General features: G+C 47.1%; 1 protein-coding gene across 2 annotated transcripts in view; it reads left to right on the top strand.

Moving 5' to 3' along the window:
- The window catches only part of WNK3 (WNK lysine deficient protein kinase 3), a 217,239-nt gene that overhangs the window by 155,497 nt on the left and 41,124 nt on the right, over positions 1–20,618 (top strand). For both annotated transcript variants that reach the window (XM_068248302.1, XM_068248303.1), the window contains exons 12-17: positions 3,982–4,031; positions 4,781–4,907; positions 6,221–6,337; positions 17,075–17,218; positions 18,813–18,867; positions 18,982–19,098. In XM_068248302.1, coding sequence (XP_068104403.1) covers positions 3,982–4,031; positions 4,781–4,907; positions 6,221–6,337; positions 17,075–17,218; positions 18,813–18,867; positions 18,982–19,098 — 610 coding nt within the window. The remainder of the gene's footprint in view (positions 1–3,981; positions 4,032–4,780; positions 4,908–6,220; positions 6,338–17,074; positions 17,219–18,812; positions 18,868–18,981; positions 19,099–20,618) is intronic.

The following is a 20,618-nucleotide window of genomic DNA, read 5'->3' as shown; positions in this document are numbered from 1 at the left end:
GCACCTCTGAGGTGCTATTGCTCCGTTATTGCCTGATGAAGAGGGATCAAACCTACGAAACGCGTTGCATATTTGGAGTTCATAAATAAAATATATTGGCTGTCTTTACTACAGTCGTTGTGTGTCTACTTGGTGGAGGTAAGTCCACCACTACCTCCTCTATTTACCAAGAATTTGGTTTTTAAGCTCATTTAGCTTCCTTTTATCCTTTTGGCGCCTCTGTTCTCCTGCATAATATTTCATCATCATAGTCATCAGAGCTTCAAACTAATATCCGCTATCAGAAGTCAGTACTGTCACACTCATCATCCCCCACACACTATTGGTCCAGCATTAGTATATTCAGCCTACCTTGATTGCTCAGGCAAGAGTCTTGAAGAGTGTGTTATTAGCATCTAATGTTCACTGCTAGGTATCATGGGAAGTGTAGTCCAGCATTCCACAATACTGGTAATTGTCTTGCCTTTAAATGTAAGAACACTTAACACCTAAAAGACAACTAGTATTGTAGTAATTTTGATATAAATGTACAAATGATATTAAGGGATCTGATATTTGGTGTTTTTTTAAAGACTACTTTTTCTCAAACGCTTTTTCATGCGAGATGCTTGACACTGGTTACTCCCCAGAGTATGTGTCAGGAGGTGTAAATGCCTAACCACTTATTTTTTTTTACAACAAATAGCAGTACCCAGGGAAATGGAAAAACACAAATATTTAGGGGCTTTTCATTCTGTCATAATGTTGGGCATATATATGAGAGTTTCTGTTCCTCCTTAATAACCATTGTGTGTCTCCTTTGCATGCTCTAACCAGCCCTAGTGACTGGAAAGTAAGAATGTGGTTGCTAACTGAAGAATAGGTGCTATTACATGAGGTGGTCGGCTGCTGGGCAGTACTGGAAGAGACTGCTGCAACTAACCTTGTAAAGCTGACAATAATCCTAATCATTAGCCATCATGTTTGGTGAGAAGCCTTTTCTCCTATATAAGCTGAAAGGCGAAAATATAAAGTATGGTAGTTCTTTCTTGTTGCAGTTGTTGGGAGATGAAACAAAACAATAGGCTGTAGTCTGTATTAAACTAAATAACAGGTGTTGTGACACTGTGGGAGTTGAGGTTTTACTGGTACCTAATGGAGGGGCTATGGCACTGTTGAGGGTAAAGGGGGTTCCTTTTGGGCAGGTTGCTAACAAAGGTGTTATAGTTAAACATGGGCGCAGTCTTTTTGCTTATTTGGTTACAGTTCCTCTTTAAAGAGAACCTGAGGTGGCATAATAAAATCCTAATAGGACCCAGAGGCATGTCATGTGCACAATGACATGCCTCTGTCATACAATTGCCACTGCCAGCCTTCCCCCCCCCCCCCCCCTTCCTGCTCTCTGATGCCCCCCTCCCCCCGCCTTTAAAAGATCACCAGGCTAGCGACAATCTGCTTGTTGCTAGCCTGCTTTGTTTATGGGAGGCTTGTCAATCAGCCTCCTCCGCTTCGCCCCCTCGGTAACTGGCTCCCCGTCTATTAGCTTCCTCCAATAGGAAGCCAAGACACGACCCAAGAGTACTTTCTATTAGGATTTCAATATGCCGCCTCTGGTTCTCTTTAAAGAAAACCTGAACTGAAAATTAAAAGTCAAAATAAGCATACACAAGTCATATTTACCTTCCATGTAGTCTACTCCTCAGTGTCTTTCTCCTGTCCCGCGTCCTGTTTGTTCACTGTGATCAAGGGAATTTTCCGTCCTCCATTTTGAAAATGGCCATTACCCCATAACAGCTTTCTGGTCAGCACACAGTTAAACTGTAACATCACCCACTTGAGCCATAGGGAAACATGGACATTACCTTGTACATCAGTTTTCCTCTCAGCTATAACTGACAGCAACTGATATTTTACTGACAGCAACTGATATATTTCAGATCTGACAAATTATTGTCAGAACTGGAAGAGATTGTCAGAAGAAAATGGTGGGCTTCTGAGAAGAACTGATGGCAAGGTAACTATGTAATGTTCATTTGAAGTTACCTCGTGTTTATTTTAAATATTTTTACTCAGTACAGGTTCTCTTTAAGTGAAAAAAAGAGCAGTTTAACTTACCTGAAGCCTCTTCAGTCTATGCCCTCGCTGGTATTCAGCAATCCTGCAGTCAACTGCAGAGCCCCTCTGAAAGCTGGCCAGTCATGGGCTACTGCACATTTGTGCCCCTGGGCTATGCGCCTCCTGATTGCGCTCTGCAGTAGCAATTTTACGTACTGTGCAAGCACAGATAACTCCTGTGTGCAGTAGCGCAATCAGCAGGCGCACAGGCTTGGGCCACACATACAGCTGACAAAAGGGCACTGCAGCAGACCAGAGGATCGCGGAAAGCCAATGTGGGCACAGAAAGACTGCAGGGGGCTGGAAGAGGCCTCAGGTAAGTTAAACTGCTAAATAAAGGAACTTTTCAGTCTAGGTTTTCTACAAGCAGAGTGGGACACGTTTGTAATATGATCTTTCACACTCACTATTCAAAAAAGGGAAAAGTTATTTGATTTATACACAAGTATATAAAATACTGTATTTTCCCCAGGCCTCACTCTAAAAATATCCCCAACTTGTGCACACTGAACTCACTGTGCATCCACTGCTTATTCCTCAGGACCCCACTCGCATTGTTTTTTCCCTCTACTCCATGGGTCCTAGGCCCTACTTGTGGTGTTCATTCAAATACCCCATTATTCACCCCTCAGCTCCTCTGGGCAATTCCACATGTTGACACAAGTGAACGCTCACATTTCTCCTGCTCACTACTGCATAACAAATTGGGTTGTGGTAGAGATGCATACCGGTAGCTGCAGCCATCCTGTCTTCTGGCTGTCATTTAACACTAGAGCACTGTGTAGACTGTTGGCATTGAGCCCTTTTATTGTCAGTAAAGAGAACAGCGCCATGCTGTATAACAGCCTGAAGACAGGATGATTGCAGGCTGTGCTCTTTGATACCCTCTCGCTATGATATGTAGAAATGTAAAAGAGAAATGCAAGTGCTAATTTACATCTCCACAAGGGAATTAACAGGAACCAAGCAACACGCATGAGAAGGAAGGTCAGCAGAGTCATTTCCTGCTAGTGGTGCTTGCTGGGAGACTACAGCCTCATGGCTGTTGCTATGACAGCAGTTACACCACTATTCAACCGTATTAGTAGGTAACCTTTATCTAATCCACATCAGGTTATCACTGACCGATATAGACTGGGGACCAGTTCATGCAATGTGAATGTGGTTCTGAGTCCTGTAATGCTAGGTACACTCTATAAGATTTTCTGGCTGATTTACTTGTAAGCTCGATTATTTCCAACATCTCCGATCTGATTTCCAATCAATTTCCGATAGAAGTGAACAGAAAACAGTCGAAAATCAATTGGAAAATGATCGGAAATCAGATCGGACATGTTGGAAATAATCGATCTGACAGGAAATCTCATAGTGTGTACCAGGCATAAGATTTATGGAGAATGTATAACGGTACTGATCTAAATAAAGCCTTTATACAACAACACCTTGTCCCCATCTGTGTGTTGCTGATTTAGCAACGTTTAATTTAATGATGCAATCTGCATCAAAAGGACTGCACTGTTTGATGTTTCCATCCATGCGTATCGAATCACTGCAGAATCGCATGGTTGCATGCATTTTTTTGTGTGATACCGTTCATTATCCTCAATGGTATTGCAATCTCACCGTGGAGAATTGCGTAGTAACGCAAGTGCCGTGCATTGCGACCAAAACCTGCATTGCTCATAGCGTTAACGTGGAGACCAGGCCTTAAGTAATCCCATATATTAAAATCCCTGCTATCTACTTCCATGAATCTGTGTGCTGCCGCACATGCAGGGTCGTGACGGTGGCCCTGTACATGAGCAGTATGTCAGAAAGGGCATCGGCAGCTAAAAGGGAGGCATTAGTACTTACTGTATTCAATTTTCATATTCTTATTGTCTGTAGGTGTCTGGAATGGAGCAGTCTGGTCTTCAGAAGCTGGATCCAGTTTATAGGTAAGACAATGATGTAATTCTTTCATCCCCATCTTAAAAAAACTATTTTTTTCTTTACATGCCGATCTAATTGCGTTCAATTAGCAGTGGATTTTTATGACTTCTATATTGTTATTAGCGACATGTATCTAGTCTTCTGTTTTATTGCCCAATTTCATTAGTAGTACCTTGTTGGTTGTGAAGTTATGTACACGCATCAGATTTTACTCAGTAAACACGATTTTGTGATTGCCTGTGGTGAAGATTTATATTCCGCACAGGTGGCCCCTGAAGATGGTGACAAGGGTGTGAAAGCCAGATCCTGTTGCTATTCTCTTGTAGTTCTTGCACTTGGGTAGTGCCCACTTGTCCTCAATCTCCCCTCTGCACAGAATAGGCTGCTTGTAAGATACCAGAGCAGTGAACATGAAATTGTTTTGCAGAACACCAAAGACTTCAAGAACTATATGCGAATACACTGGGTCTACCTTCTAAAGACAAGTGGAAAGAGAACTGCAGCAGCTTAGAGTAGCCAATTACGATTCTTGTTTCTCCAACGGATTTAACCTAATTGGTTGCTCCCTTTCTACTTAATTTTTCTGCACCTTTCTTTATAAATCAACCACAATCCATTTTTGCATTAAGAGCAATAGATTTGATAAAATGTCACAGGAAGTCTGATTTTGGATTCAGGATAAAGAACTTGGCTGCATTTTACCCTTCTCTGCTGCTGGGTAGCATGGTAACACACATTCTTATATCCTTTACAGTGCCCATACTGATGCTGGCAGTCTTGATGGTACCGTCGGCAATGGTAAACCTGAAAAGATGAAGCAACGTAGAGCATCTTGCCCTAGGCCAGATAAGATGACACGGTTTAACTTGACCTTCCTGGAGGTATGTACTTCTAATAAACAATGCCTGTGACCTGGCCTTACATGCTGGAGCAGGGGTAGGGAACCTTAGCTCTCCAGCTGTGATAAAACTACAAATCCCAGCATGCATTTGCCTTTATTAATCATGACTGTTACTGTAAGACACCTGCAATGCATTGTGGGACTTGTAGTTCCTTAAGAGCTGGAGAGCCAAGGTTCCCTTATTCATCTATCAAGTCAAGCACATCAGTTTTTCAGTGCTTGTTGGTTGACTCTTGTGCTTTCCTCACATTGAAGGACACCCATGGCTATAATTACTAGGTGATTCCCAGCAGAGTTGATACAGTGACTTTTTCTGACTCACACCTGGAGTTGGGAAGAAAATGATTCCCTTTAAGGCTGGATGCACACTTAGATGCGTTGTGTTGCGTCACTTTGCGTTGCAGCATGCTTTTTTCAATGGGATGCAATGTGATGCAGCACAATGCTTCAAAGTGTGAATCCACCCTAAGGCCTGGAACCCACTGAAATCCGCAAACGCAAAACGCAACCGCTAGCGTCTTGCCTGAGCTGTTTGCAAGCGGATTCATGCGAGTTTTCGGTCGCGTTTTGCAACAGTGTATTTTTTTCCTCAGCGGTTGTGTAGCATTTTGCGTTTCGCGTTTTTATCCTGATTGGTCCTGTGAATTATTTTTAATTTTTAGTGTGCTGAACCGCAAAACGCTAGCAAAACCGCTCAGTTTAGGTTTTGCTGAGCGTTTCTGCTAGCGTTTCAATACTTTCATTGAAGCGCTAACGCTCCCAAAATGCTGCAGGTCCTGCGTTTGCGTTTCTGGGAAACGCAAACGCTCCTGTGGAAGTTGCCCCATCCATTAACATCAGCTGAGCGTTTTGGCAAAACGCTAGCGTATCGCAGCGCTGCCAAAATGCTCAAAAAAAACGCTCTTGTGGGTTCCAGCCCTAAGGGTTAATAGGCCAAGCCTTGTAAGGGTTTTTCTTGCCTTCCCCTTGATCTACTGGAATATGTGATGGGGCAGGACAGATATGTACCTAATTTTTTTTACTTGTGTATTTTTTCCCCTGGTTAAACTTTATGGATGTATGTATTTTTTAACCAAACAAACTGATGTGTGCATCAGGTTGTCTGGTCATATTTCTATTTTTAAAAAAGATGAACAAAGAATCGAACAGAAAATCGTGCTCCTCAGTGATTTCTGGTGTTGCTTCCTGATATCACCATGTTAGACACCTTTATTTTCTCAAATCTGGCCAGATTTTAGACTTGAATTTGTGTTGAGTATCAGCACTTACTAGTTTTAAATATATTCATTTCAGGTTTCAAAATTTGGAGACAACATGGTGGAATGTCAGCTGGAGACCCATAACAACAAGATGGTAACATTTAAATTTGATGCGGATGGAGATGCTCCAGAGGACATTGCAGACTACATGGTGAGCTCTTACAGGGCACTAATTGGGCTATATTTTTTGCAGTTTTTAGTTTTGTTTTCCGTTAGACAAACATTGGTTTAAAAAAAAAAAAAAAAAGTTTTTGGGCACAATCGCACTGGAATCAGGGAAGAAAACATTAGCACTTAGGCAGACCCTAACTGACAGTTAGCAGGTGTTGATATGCTTTGGCTAGTACAGTATAGCTGACATTGCCTAGCATTGACACATTCTTTTAGCATAAGCCAACTGGCGCTGACAGGTATTTTCCATTGACTGTTATGGAGGTTAAATCACTAGTAAGTTTGCCTGAAGCAAGATTTTTTTGCAAAGCCAGCCAGCACCACACTTGTAGCATGAATTGGATTAATTAAGAACGATGAATTTCACATTGTGTTCACATTTTGCTAGGGATGGAAAAAAACAACAAAATGCCAGGCATCCGTGTGCACATAGCATCAAGGTAACCCTAAAATGATGAAAAAACAAAAACAAAGGGAACCTCTGAGTACTGTAATAGCTTTCACTTAAAGTAAACCTGTAAGAAAACTAGTTCCCCCTGGGGGGTACTTAACACGGAAGGGGGAAGCTTTTGGATCCTAAAGAGGCTTCCCCATCCTGCACAGCAGAGGGGATCCGGCTCTGGGATCCACCGAAGATCTTTGTCGGCGTGCGTGCAGGCGCAGTAGAGACTCTCCGGTCAGGCTCCTGCAGGAATAGACGACCCTGATCGGGTCTGCTTTACTGCACAGACACAAGCCGCCTGCTCAGTAGAGCGGACCTTATCAGGCTGGGCTATTTTCACCAGAGTGGCAGCAGGATTGGGCTTCGATTGGCCTTGCTAGAGGGAGATAGGGGAACCCTTGTTAGGACTCAGATGATTCCCCCTCCTGTGGTAAGTACCCTCCAGGGGCACTTTTGTCCCTTACAGGTTTACTTTAAGACCTGTACACACGCTAGATGGATGTCACCCGATCCCTTGGGCGACATCACTGGGCTGAGGCTGAACTTGCTGGGCTGCCGTCTGATGATCAGGCGTGTGAACAGCAGCCCTCGAAATCAGAGACTGTTATGTACCACCTCAGCTGACCCTAGTCTAGCATGCGTACGGGCCTTTACATGAACCAATGTTGCATAGGGTTGTCACCTGCTGCATGGCTTGCTGGTCACGTCCCACTGTGTGATGCTGCGGAGGTGGGAGGGATGGAGGGGGCGCGCTTTGGTTTCTTAGCCTTGGGTGCTGGAGGACCTTGTACTGGCTCTGGCTGTCACCTTATGGTGCCTGCTGTCAAGTGTCCACCTTCCCTACCCCTTTGAGACCTCAGCTAACTTGTATCCAATGATCTGACCCCCAAAAGAAATTCTCTCCCCTTATAATATTGCCCATATCTCACCACGTATGCAATATGAATATCTACAATTTACTCATTTTCTAAGAACAGTAGTAGACTCTGACTTGCCATGCAGAGAGGAGACAGATATAGAGGAGCTGTGTTTTTCACACCTTCTGACCGAGCACAAGATGTCTCTATGGTGCACTTATTCCCTATGTATGTGATGCAAGACCTACATTTATAGCAGAATGGCAAGACCTTTTGAACCTCTGAGACAGAATGATCTAAACTCCTAAGTGCTCCCCTTCAGAGAGAGCACGAGAAAATGCTTGTAAGCTGTTACCTCAAAGGTTTCCCAGACCCCAGAGAAGCTGCATATATTCTATCCTTCTGTCTCGGAGTTGTGTTGGCTTTGCAGCAGTGTTATAGGTGGTGTGATGCATATCTGGCATGGCTGTCCCATATTACAGCCCTTCTGAGAGGCAATTTGAAAGATCATTGAGATGCTTAGTAATATCAAGGTGCCTATTGAGCCCCATTCCCTCTTACTGCTCAACTTGGAATGCTACTCTCTGAACCGATCATTCACCTGGCAGCCAATAGGGAGGAAAAGTTTGACCAAATGTGGCTGAGATGGGGGGTCTTTGCTCTCTCTGATGAAGGGAAACTCTTGTTGGCTTGAGATGTTACAACTTTTTGGAGGTCTTCACAAATTGTTGGAATTGATTGATGAGAAGGGGGGAGATGCAGATCACTGATGGTCTGTGTATTTCCATTTATCTTTTCTGCTATTTTCTTTTCCTTGGTTTGGCTTTGTTTTCCTTTTTTTGCAGGACTCAGGGGCGTCGCTAGCCCTATTTTGGGGTGGTACGTGCCCCCAATCTGTCCTAGGGTGCCACGGATCTCAGCGGCTCCCTCCAGTCGCCGCCGCGTCACTCAGACCTCAGGATCAGGCGGCGAGCCGGCGACCAATCGTGCGGGCGCTAGGACCCAGCGCCCGCACTGATATGCGGAAGTGACATCACTTCCGCATATAGAGCGGGTGCGTACGGCACCCGCTCGTACTACTGGTCGGGTCGCCGCTGATCCTGAGGTCTGACTACACTGCCAGGTGAGGGGGGAGCGGCGGCTAGAGGGGGGGCTCCCTGGCACTCACTCACTGCCTAAAGGGGCTCCCTGGCACTCACTCACTGCCTAAAGGGGCTCCCTGGCACTCACTCACTGCCTAAAGGGGCTCCCTGGCACTCACTACCTAAAGGGGCTCCCTGTCACTCACTGCCTAAAGGGGCTCCCTGGCACTCACTGCCTTAAGGGGCTCCCTGGCACTCACTACCTAAAGGGGCTCCTTGGCACTCACTCACTGCCTAAAGGGGCCCCCTGGCACTCACTGCCTAAAGGGGCTCCCTGGCACTCACTACCTAAAGGGGCTCCCTGGCACTCACTACCTAAAGGGGCTCCCTGTCACTCACTGCCTAAAGGGGCTCCCTGGCACTCACTCACTACCTAAAGGGGCTCCCTGGCACTCACTCACTACCTAAAGGGGCTCCCTGGCACTCACTCACTACCTAAAGGGGCTCCCTGTCACTCACTCACTGCCTAAAGGGGCTCCCTGGCATTCACTGCCTAAAGGGGCTCCCTGGCACTCACTCACTGCCTAAAGGGGCTCCCTGTCACTCACTCACTGCCTAAAGGGGCTCCCTGTCACTCACTCACTACCTAAAGGGGCTCCCTGGCACTCACTCACTACCTAAAGGGGCTCCCTGGCACTCACTCACTACCTAAAGGGGCTCCCTGGCACTCACTCACTACCTAAAGGGGCTCCCTGGCACTCACTCACTACCTAAAGGGGCTCCCTGGCACTCACTCACTACCTAAAGGGGCTCCCTGGCACTCACTCACTACCTAAAGGGGCTCCCTGGCACTCACTCACTACCTAAAGGGGCTCCCTGGCACTCACTGCCTAGAGGGGCTCCCTGGCACTCACTGCCTAGAGGGGCTCCCTGGCACTCACTGCCTAGAGGGGCTCCCTGGCACTCACTGCCTAGAGGGGTTCCCTGGCACTCACTGCCTAGAGGGGTTCCCTGGCACTCACTGCCTAGAGGGGCTCCCTGGCACTCACTGCCTAGAGGGGCTCCCTGGCACTCACTGCCTAGAGGGGCTCCCTGGCACTCACTGCCTAGAGGGGCTCCCTGGCACTCACTGCCTAGAGGGGCTCCCTGGCACTCACTGCCTAGAGGGGCTCCCTGGCACTCACTGCCTAGAGGGGCTCCCTGGCACTCACTGCCTAGAGGGGCTCCCTGGCACTCACTGCCTAGAGGGGCTCCCTGGCACTCACTGCCTAGAGGGGCTCCCTGGCACTCACTGCCTAGAGGGGCTCCCTGGCACTCACTGCCTAGAGGGGCTCCCTGGCACTCACTGCCTAGAGGGGCTCCCTGGCACTCACTGCCTAGAGGGGCTCCCTGGCACTCACTGCCTAGAGGGGCTCCCTGGCACTCACTGCCTAGAGGGGCTCCCTGGCACTCACTGCCTAGAGGGGCTCCCTGGCACTCACTGCCTAGAGGGGCTCCCTGGCACTCACTGCCTAGAGGGGCTCCCTGGCACTCACTGCCTAGAGGGGCTCCCTGGCACTCACTGCCTAGAGGGGCTCCCTGGCACTCACTGCCTAGAGGGGCTCCCTGGCACTCACTGCCTAGAGGGGCTCCCTGGCACTCACTGCCTAGAGGGGCTCCCTGGCACTCACTGCCTAGAGGGGCTCCCTGGCACTCACTGCCTAGAGGGGCTCCCTGGCACTCACTGCCTAGAGGGGCTCCCTGGCACTCACTGCCTAGAGGGGCTCCCTGGCACTCACTGCCTAGAGGGGCTCCCTGGCACTCACTGCCTAGAGGGGCTCCCTGGCACTCACTGCCTAGAGGGGCTCCCTGGCACTCACTGCCTAGAGGGGCTCCCTGGCACTCACTGCCTAGAGGGGCTCCCTGGCACTCACTGCCTAGAGGGGCTCCCTGGCACTCACTGCCTAGAGGGGCGCCCTGGCACTCACTGCCTAGAGGGGCGCCCTGGCACTCACTGCCTAGAGGGGCGCCCTGGCACTCACTGCCTAGAGGGGCGCCCTGGCACTCACTGCCTAGAGGGGCGCCCTGGCACTCACTGCCTAGAGGGGCGCCCTGGCACTCACTGCCTAGAGGGGCTCCCTGGCACTCACTGCCTAGAGGGGCTCCCTGGCACTCACTGCCTAGAGGGGCTCCCTGGCACTCACTGCCTAGAGGGGCTCCCTGGCACTCACTGCCTAGAGGGGCTCCCTGGCACTCACTGCCTAGAGGGGCTCCCTGGCACTCACTGCCTAGAGGGGCTCCCTGGCACTCACTGCCTAGAGGGGCTCCCTGGCACTCACTGCCTAGAGGGGCTCCCTGGCACTCACTGCCTAGAGGGGCTCCCTGGCACTCACTGCCTAGAGGGGCTCCCTGGCACTCACTGCCTAGAGGGGCTCCCTGGCACTCACTGCCTAGAGGGGCTCCCTGGCACTCACTGCCTAGAGGGGCTCCCTGGCACTCACTGCCTAGAGGGGCTCCCTGGCACTCACTGCCTAGAGGGGCTCCCTGGCACTCACTGCCTAGAGGGGCTCCCTGGCACTCACTGCCTAGAGGGGCTCCCTGGCACTCACTGCCTAGAGGGGCTCCCTGGCACTCACTGCCTAGAGGGGCTCCCTGGCACTCACTGCCTAGAGGGGCTCCCTGGCACTCACTGCCTAGAGGGGCTCCCTGGCACTCACTGCCTAGAGGGGCTCCCTGGCACTCACTGCCTAGAGGGGCTCCCTGGCACTCACTGCCTAGAGGGGCTCCCTGGCACTCACTGCCTAGAGGGGCTCCCTGGCACTCACCGCCTAGAGGGGCTCCCTGGCACTCACCGCCTAGAGGGGCTCCCTGGCACTCACCGCCTAGAGGGGCTCCCTGGCACTCACCGCCTAGAGGGGCTCCCTGGCACTCACCGCCTAGAGGGGCTCCCTGGCACTCACCGCCTAGAGGGGCTCCCTGGCACTCACCGCCTAGAGGGGCTCCCTGGCACTCACCGCCTAGAGGGGCTCCCTGGCACTCACCGCCTAGAGGGGCTCCCTGGCACTCACCGCCTAGAGGGGCTCCCTGGCACTCACTAGCTAACCTGTGGGTCCCTGTCACTCACTAGCTAACCTGTGGGTCCCTGTCACTCACTAGCTAACCTGTGGGTCCCTGTCACTCACTAGCTAACCTGTGGGTCCCTGTCACTCACTAGCTAACCTGTGGGTCCCTGTCACTCACTAGCTAACCTGTGGGTCCCTGTCACTCACTAGCTAACCTGTGGGTCCCTGTCACTCACTAGCTAACCTGTGGGTCCCTGTCACTCACTAGCTAACCTGGGGGTCCCTGTCACTCACTAGCTAACCTGGGGGTCCCTGTCACTCACTAGCTAACCTGGGGGTCCCTGTCACTCACTAGCTAACCTGGGGGTCCCTGTCACTCACTAGCTAACCTGGGGGTCCCTGTCACTCACTAGCTAACCTGGGGGTCCCTGTCACTCACTAGCTAACCTGGGGGTCCCTGTCACTCACTAGCTAACCTGGGGGTCCCTGTCACTCACTAGCTAACCTGGGGGTCCCTGTCACTCACTACCTAACTTGGGGGGCTACCATATTAAGGGGGCATTCTGCCTATTTATGTGAAATGCTGTCTATTTATGTGCCTCATGACTGCTGAATTGGTCTTGTTGGGAGCGTTATGATTTGTTGGGGGCTTTAAGATTGCTGAATTTGTCTTGTTGGGGGCCTCATGATTTGTTGGGGGCCTCATGATTGCTGAATTTGTCTTGTTGGGGGCCTCATGATTGCTAACTGCGAGACTATGGGAAAAGCTGAATCCTTATCATATGAGACAATAGCATTAAACCTACTTTTTTAGCTTTTTAAAACACAAAATAAAACTGGGAGGTTCTAAAAAAAATTAAATACATTTTTGAGGAGTAGGATGGATGAAATTGTTTATCTTCACAGTTTATTTTCAACTTGGATTTTCCATAATGTTCATGTATGAGTTAAAACGTTTGTACAGTATTTAGTTTAAATTGCTGTTGCCATTTTGCGATAGATAAGTGACTTTTGGGTTGCAGTTTGGGCACTCGGCCTCCAAAAGGTTCGCCACCACTGTCATAATCTGTCCCACCATTGCTAGGTTCATGTAAATTTGTCTCCACCTGTTACCACACCTATATTCTGGTCCATGGCCCACCCATTTTTCGGTGCAGCGGGATAAGCACGCCGCACAACGGGATCCTCATATTTTTGGCACGCTAGCTGCAGTGTGCTGAATTCTGCTGCCTACAGTATGTACAGTATACGCTGTTTTCTAGTGCCTGAACTGTGTGCTGATTTACCTCCAGTGTGTACAGTGTAAGGTGTTACTCTGTGCCTTTACTGATTGTAAACCAGCTGTATTGTATGCTGATCCCTGCTACTTTCAGTATGTACAGTATTGGCTGTAAAGCCTAGTACACACATACAATTTTGATTAGCCAATTTTATCTCTGTTCATAAAATGTATTGTCTGTTGGCCCACTTACTGCACGGGGGTGGTAAAATTGGTGGTCAGTGATTGACCAATCAAAATTGTATGTGCGTATACATCTTTGATCTATGCCTATACTGATTGTAAATTATCTAAATAAAGGACAGGGGGCTCCATCCAATATTTCGATGGGCAGGCCCATTATCTGTAGCTTACACCGCTGCTAAGTTCATGTACATTTGGCCCCACCCATGGCCACGCCCACTCACCTCATGGCCACGCCCATTTTTGCCGCGGCACACGCATATACCTCCCCACCTGGTGCCCACAGGTGCCCCCAATCTCCAAGGACCCTAGAAACTCCACTGGCAGGACTATTAGCTAGCGACAGCAACAATAGTCAATTGAAGGTGAAAAGAGCGGAGTGGGAGTTGGGGGAGTTGTAACCTTCGGGTCTTACGCCTTTAGGGCTTGTTCACACTAGGGGCGTTTTCGACCTCTTTTCAAGCACAGGCGATCACAGGCGATTTTTAAAATCACCCACAAAACGCTTCTGCAATGATTCTCTGAGAAGGTCCATATCGGCCCGGTCCATGCGCTGTTCGTTCAACAAAGCAGTGCCTGTACCATTTGGGGCATTTTTTTCTGTAATGAAAGGTATAGGAAGAAAGCTAAACGCTCACAAAACTGCTGTATGCGGCGATTGCTTTCGCGGTTTTTAGACTAAATACATTGTATTTATTCTTTTCCAGGTCAATGAGTTCACTTCCTGTTTTGCGCCAGGGAGTGAGTTACAAAACCGCTCTGGTAAAGTGCTTAGAAAAGCGCTTTTACCAGATACGCAGCGCGCAGTGGAGTGCCGGGAGGGGGGGGGGGGGAAAGCACGCAAAATCCTTGCGTTTGCGGTTTTGATTTTAGGTGTGAATGAGGCCTCAGAGCTGTTTATTTATGAGCCTTTTTGGTGATTAGTCGATATGGTACATAGTCGCTGTCTAATCTGTACTTGATATTTACCTATGTCCTGAAGGGAGTTTTCACTTCAGTGTGAACGATTGTTTTGAGAACAATTGACAATAAACATTTAAAATGTTTTTTGGTGCTTTATTATTTTGGATACATTTGAACTATTCACCTTAGGTAAGTAAAGGAATTAGGTTTGCACACCGCTTTGGAAACTGTCCATTTCAAACAAATAAATCAATCACATGAACAATACACGCAACTTGGGTGTAAGAATTTGGAAGTAATATCATTCATATGTCAGCGGTGCGCCATTTCCTTCTTTTCTTAAAGCCTAATAGAAACAGCAGGAAATCATGTAGTGGTTTCCCTTGTTCCTGATTTAGGACCTTTGATTGTTGTTTTGAGCACCTATTCTGTTAGAAATGCAGGTCCAGCCTGGAATGTGTTCTTATCAGAGAACTGGGAAGCAAGGGCCACTTCTGGTGAATTGGTTCTTAAGAAGAATGCTTGGGAAGGCAGGTGTGGTAATAAATTTCATTAACCCTGTTATGGAATCGAGCTTTACGCTGTACATAGGGGCTTAGAAAGAAGCCAAACCCCATTTGCTTCTGCATGCGCCAAATGTGTACCTGAAGTTACAAACTAAAGAAATCCAATATGGCTTCGAGTTGAATTATGCCTCTCCTCTCCCCCTCCTCATTCGTACAAACCAGACTGTATGAGCTGGACCTGGCAGAAGTCCACTTTGTGGCCTAAATATCCCCCCCAACACTTATTGACTTGACTGTGTATTTAGCCAAAAGGACCAGAATTAATGATAGACACAGAGAGTGTTTTAAAAAGGTGGTCTGCAAAAGCAGCCACATATTTCTTTAATGACATTTACTTTAAATGCCACTTGTTTAGCACCGGGCAGTTTTGGAATCATGAGAATCCTTTCTATGACGAAACAAATATGCATGCAGGTATTAAAATATGAACTTTTTGCTTGAAGGAAAGCTATGAAACCAAGTGTTCTAAAATGACAATGTACAAAAAGGTCTTAAGTAGCTGTGTAAACATTTTCCTACTTTTTATGTTAAATATCAAGGCAAAAGCTGTTATTGATTGTGTGTAGATTTTAGCCATGTTTGGAATGTCTCATTTGCAGCACTATCCCAGGTGACAGGTAGATCTTCAGCCGCAATAGCGTCAGAGTCATCGGAGGCTTCCGTACTGCCTTGTTTACATGCATCACCCCATGACCTGCGGTGCACTGCGCTGCAGGTCATGAGAGGGCGCCAGTAAACAAGGCAGTACGGAAGCCTCTGAGGACTCTGCCGCTATTGCGGCTGAAGATCTACTTGTCACCTGGGATCGCGCTGATGCCAGGCCTGTTGAAAAGGAAGATCAAAGGGCCAGCATTGCGGATAATTACAGCGGCTGCTCCTATTGTGCTTGGAAGCACTGTGGATCGCACTGCTGTGCGGCTGATGCCGGACATGATGAAAGAGGAAGATCAGAGGAATAGCATTGCGGCTCATTACAGCAGCTGCTCCAATGCCACTTGAAAATGCTGTGGATCGAGTTGCTGCTGCTTCCCCACTGTACACTTGATTACGATAATTTACAGCCTGGAAAAACAGACCCTTTTCCCCTGCTTTTTGCCCTTTAAAGACCAATCTACACGATACGATTCTTTGCGCGATTCGATTACGATTCTATTTACGTTCCAATTAAATCCGACATGTCTGATTGGGATTCGATTTGCCATTACAAAACAATGGAAAATTGAATTGAATTGAATCGAATCCTGATCGGGCATGTCGGATTTAATCGGATCGTAAATAGAATCTTAATCGAATCGCGCAAAGAATCGTATCGTGTAGATGGGACTTAAATCTATGTGTGTCTTGTAGTCTGGAGCGCCTTATAGTCCAATAAATACGGTATATGCTAGGAGTATGGATCGGCACTCCATTTAGATTTGTAGGTTTTTGATAGCTGACAAAAATCCAATGTTTCGAGGTAACATAGTACCTCTTTATCAAGGAAAGCAATGCAATGAACGTATGCATCCTGGGGAGGCGGTGGTGTGCGCTGTCGCTTCACTGTACACCTATGCATTTCCCTAATGCACGTTTTCATTGCATTGCTTTCCTTGATAAAGAGGTACTGCGTAACTTCGAAATGTTGGATTTTGGGCAGCTATGAAAACCTACAAATGTTATTGGAGTGCCAGTCCTTACTCATTGCAGTCAATAAAACAGACCAACATTGATTGACAAGTCCTTTTAAAAAAAAAAAAAAAAAATTTACATTAAATCTAATGTTACAGCCTAGGATTTAACATTCACATATTTCATTTGAATCTGGGCATGTGGAAGGTGTGTGTGTATATGGAAAGTGCCTGAAGGTTTGCAGGTTGCTTGGCATAAAACTACTCCTTTGTCTGGTTCTCAGTAAAGGTGTCATATGCATATTCATATTTGAGATCATTGTTGAGAGAGGACTGTTTCACAATGTGCAGTTTGTTGCAGATAAACTTGACAAGCTTACAGTCATTTAATCGACACAGTTCACAATGTGAATCGCCATAGTTACTGGTATAAAGTCTAGAGGGTTGTGTCCATGAAAACAAACATTACTGAGGCACTGGTGTCTTGTATACAATGTGAAGGTTGTCTAATTGTCTAATTCCCCATCTGGTAAAGGACAGGTAGGATAGAAATTAAATGCCTTAGCTTACTGTAAGCCCAACTGCCCTTAACTTGATGGAGATGTAAACTAAATTACACAACTTCCTCATTGTTTTGGCATGTTTTCTTTCTCACAGTAAAAATACCTGAGATCATTATTTCGTTTTTTTAGACACTCTATTCATAATTATTGAGATTTAATATTTAACTTGGAAAGTGTTTTTTTCTTTATAACAGGTTGAGGATGACTTTGTGCTGGCAGCAGAAAAGGAGAAGTTCGTTGAGGAGTTGAAATTAATTGTCACTCAGGCCCAGGAGATTCTGCGCACCATTCCGGTTACAGAAAGGAGTGACTCAACCAGCTCAGAGTACAGCGGCCAGGTGAGTGATTGCAGGCAATTTCTGCAGACTTCCTTATTCAGTCAGTGCACCCATCTACCCATCCCGGGGAGGTTATGCATACAGAACACTGTCTGCATCCAGTTTGTATGTCCTCCCTATGTGCCTGTGGGTTTCCTCTGGTGCCTTCTGTTTCCTCCCACATTCCAAAAAACATTTAGACAGCTTAACTGGTCTCTCAACCCCCCCCCCCCCCCCCCCAACTGGCCTCAGGCTATAATTGGGACATTACGAACCGCTGATGCGGCTCGATTGATAAGATCCGTCAGGTCCGATTTTGCTGCCGCCGATTCCCTGCTCGTTCCCCACGAGGGGACAATGGCAGGGAATCGAGTGGAAGATAAGCGGTGCGGGGACGAGGGCGGATCGAATCCGATGCGCGGGCGAGCGGGGACACGGCGGGTACGCGCGGGGATGCGGAAGAGGCGATCCGGCGGCTGATCGAGCCGCCGGATCGCCTCGTGTAGATCCGGCTTTAGACTATCATCATAGTAGTTATTGGATTGAGAGCTCTTCAACTTACTGTTGAAGTGCTTTAAACATATTTGAAAAGGGCCAGTGGCATATGTTTCTCATGGCCACGCTCCCGACACATATGAGCTTTTCTCTACTGGGCATGTGTGTGTAAAGTCCACACATGCCCAGTAGAATAAAGCCACGAATGCACAGCATTTCTCTCTCTTCACTTAAGAGAATCGTTTTACTGGCCATGTGCGGACCTCGCTCGTGCATGCCCAGTAGAGATAAGCTTATACATAGACAGGAGTGCGGCCACATGAAGAGGGCCCTAGGTAGCAATGGAGGGCTAATATGATCTGGGAAGCCTCTGGACCATTCAAAGGCTTCCCACTACTTAGGCAGGTATCCAGATTTTAACCTCTTTGTCATCACAGGTTTACTTTAAATTATGACAGGAGTAATTTATGCTGCAGACTGTCTCTTCATATCTATTCTTTTTTGAAAGCTAACTGGTCCTGCATTGACACCTAGCATTGTGTGTCCAAGTCTCTACAGTATTCAATAGAAGAAAAAGCTGGCACGTCCAAACTTAATCTTTATTTGTTTCATGTAAAAGCATATGGCCAATGTTTCAGAGCCACGTAGGATCCCTTTATTAAGGCAATGTTTGCTCTGAGGCAAAAATCTGTCTGCTGCTGTGTAGAAATTCCTGTAGAGGAAGTGTGAGTCAGGCTCCGCTAAACACTTGCACGCAGCGATGTGTACTCCTCTGGGATCAGCTGAAACATTGCCTTGATAAAGGGGCCCTATGTGGCTTTGAAACGTTGGCCCTATGCTTTTACATGAAAGCAGTAAAGATTTACTTTGAATGTGCCAGCTCTTTCGTCTATTGAATACTGCATAGGGAGCGTCATCCCTCTTTTCCAGCTGTTGCACTCCCCTCAAAGACAAAGGGTTTGATCCGTTAGCGTGTGCGAGACAGTAGAATAAATATGATGCCTTTTTACACTCACTTTCCATTATTTTACAAATAAAAATGAAGTAGAAGACACAAGACATGTGCGTCATGTAGTTACATAGCATAGTTGATTAACGTTACAATTATTTTTTTTTTCAGGCGGGATCCTCTGATCATTCACAGATATCAGCTCCAGTCTCTGCTCAGGCAGGAGGTAAGTGTCTCAGCACGTTCTGATGCAAGTGCAGTCCATGCTGAATAAATGTAATATATCCTTATCTATGCAACATAGTGGTATTTACAGGGTACTTCATTCTTGTTTTCACAGGAGAATCTGCACAGCAGTCCTCTCCCGTTGGACGCTGGAGATTTTTTATCAACCAGACAATTAGAAACCGGGAAGCTCAGTCTGGATTTGTTGCTAAAGTTCCTCATCAAGCTACAGGTATCCCTAGTTTTCCCTTTGTGCTGTATATCTTTGTCTCATTTCCAACCCCTCCACCAACATATATTTTCCAAATCACAGATATCTGTTGACAATGGTGATTTCTTTTTCCTAAAAAAAGGTGGGCGGTAGACAGAAATTGGGACTTGATGATATTAGTCATTGGCAGTCTATTACTATGATGCTAGTGTCATCTCCCTGACTAGAAGATTCACTGCTGTTGACCTGTGATTTGTTTGATCAGCTGATAATTTGCAAAGCTCTGATTTGCTGTGATTACATCCTGCTTTAGCACGTAATCATGACTAGCAAATCAGAGACTTGCATATCTATCACCTGACCAAACTGATCACATGTTTCTCCATGCGTTTTCCTTGACCTGACCATCACTACTCCAGAAGCCTCCATTCTTTAGACCAGGGGTCTCAAAGTCGCGGCCCGCGGGCCATTTGCGGCCCTCGATACAATATTTTGTGGCCCGCGCCGGCAAAAGCTTCCTTATAGTTCGCTTCAGTGCTCCCAAGTAATCCGCCGCATCCCTGCCGCTAAACTAGGGCTGCAGAGCCCCCAAATAGCCTGAGGGGCAATCCGCCAGGGCTGTGGAGTCGGAGTCGTGGAGTCGGGCAATTTTGGGTGCCTGGAGTCGGGAAAAAATGCACCGACTCCGACTCCTAATGAATTTGTAACTGTAATTAAAATAGAAAATATGATAAAATGTTCTATTTCTCAGATAATAGGCATTAAAAATAATGTATATATACAGTATATATACAGTAATAGCTGTGCTTAGTCCACAAAAATGAAATAAACCAATCAAAATGAGTTACTTGTGCTGCTTCAATAAAGCAGTCCCCATATTTTTAAGGTCAGATATACATATCTGATTGTGACTGTATATATGATGTGTACACAGCAATCTCTTATATATACTAAATAACATCTATGCTGTAAGAATAAAGCCTGATGTGTAGCTGTGTCACTAATAAAGATGGTCAACGAGATGGAAATAATTCTGCATTGATGCTGATTTATGCAAATGTATGCACTCCCTTTGCTGATGAAATAAAATAATTTGATATGTTATTAAAATTTGGTTTGGTGACTACAAATTAAAGGGTAACTGAGACGGATGAAAAGTAAACTTTTATACATACCTGGGGCTTCCTCCAGCCCCCTTCAGGCTAATCAGTCCCTCACTGTCCTCCACTACCTGGATCTTCTGCTATAAGTCCTGGTAATTCATCCAGTCAGCGCTGTCCGGCCGTATGCCGCTCCCACAGCCAGGAACATTCTGCACCTGCGCAATAGTGCTGCACAGGTGTAGTATGCTCCTGGCGGCGGAGTGTGTGCATGCGCACTACGCCTGACTGGCTCAAGTACCTGGACTCATAGCAGAAGATCCAGGTGGTGGAGGAGGACAACGAGGGACTGATTATCCTGAAGGCGGCTGGAGGAAGCCCCAGGTATGTATAAAACTTTAATTTCATCTGTCTCAGGTTTACTTTGTTACACAGTAGTAC

Source organism: Hyperolius riggenbachi, chromosome 8 (assembly GCF_040937935.1).
Source record: "Hyperolius riggenbachi isolate aHypRig1 chromosome 8, aHypRig1.pri, whole genome shotgun sequence".
Taxonomy (NCBI): domain Eukaryota; kingdom Metazoa; phylum Chordata; class Amphibia; order Anura; family Hyperoliidae; genus Hyperolius; species Hyperolius riggenbachi.
Note: the sequence above shows the minus strand (reverse complement) of the source record. Positions and strands in the feature narration are given on the sequence as shown.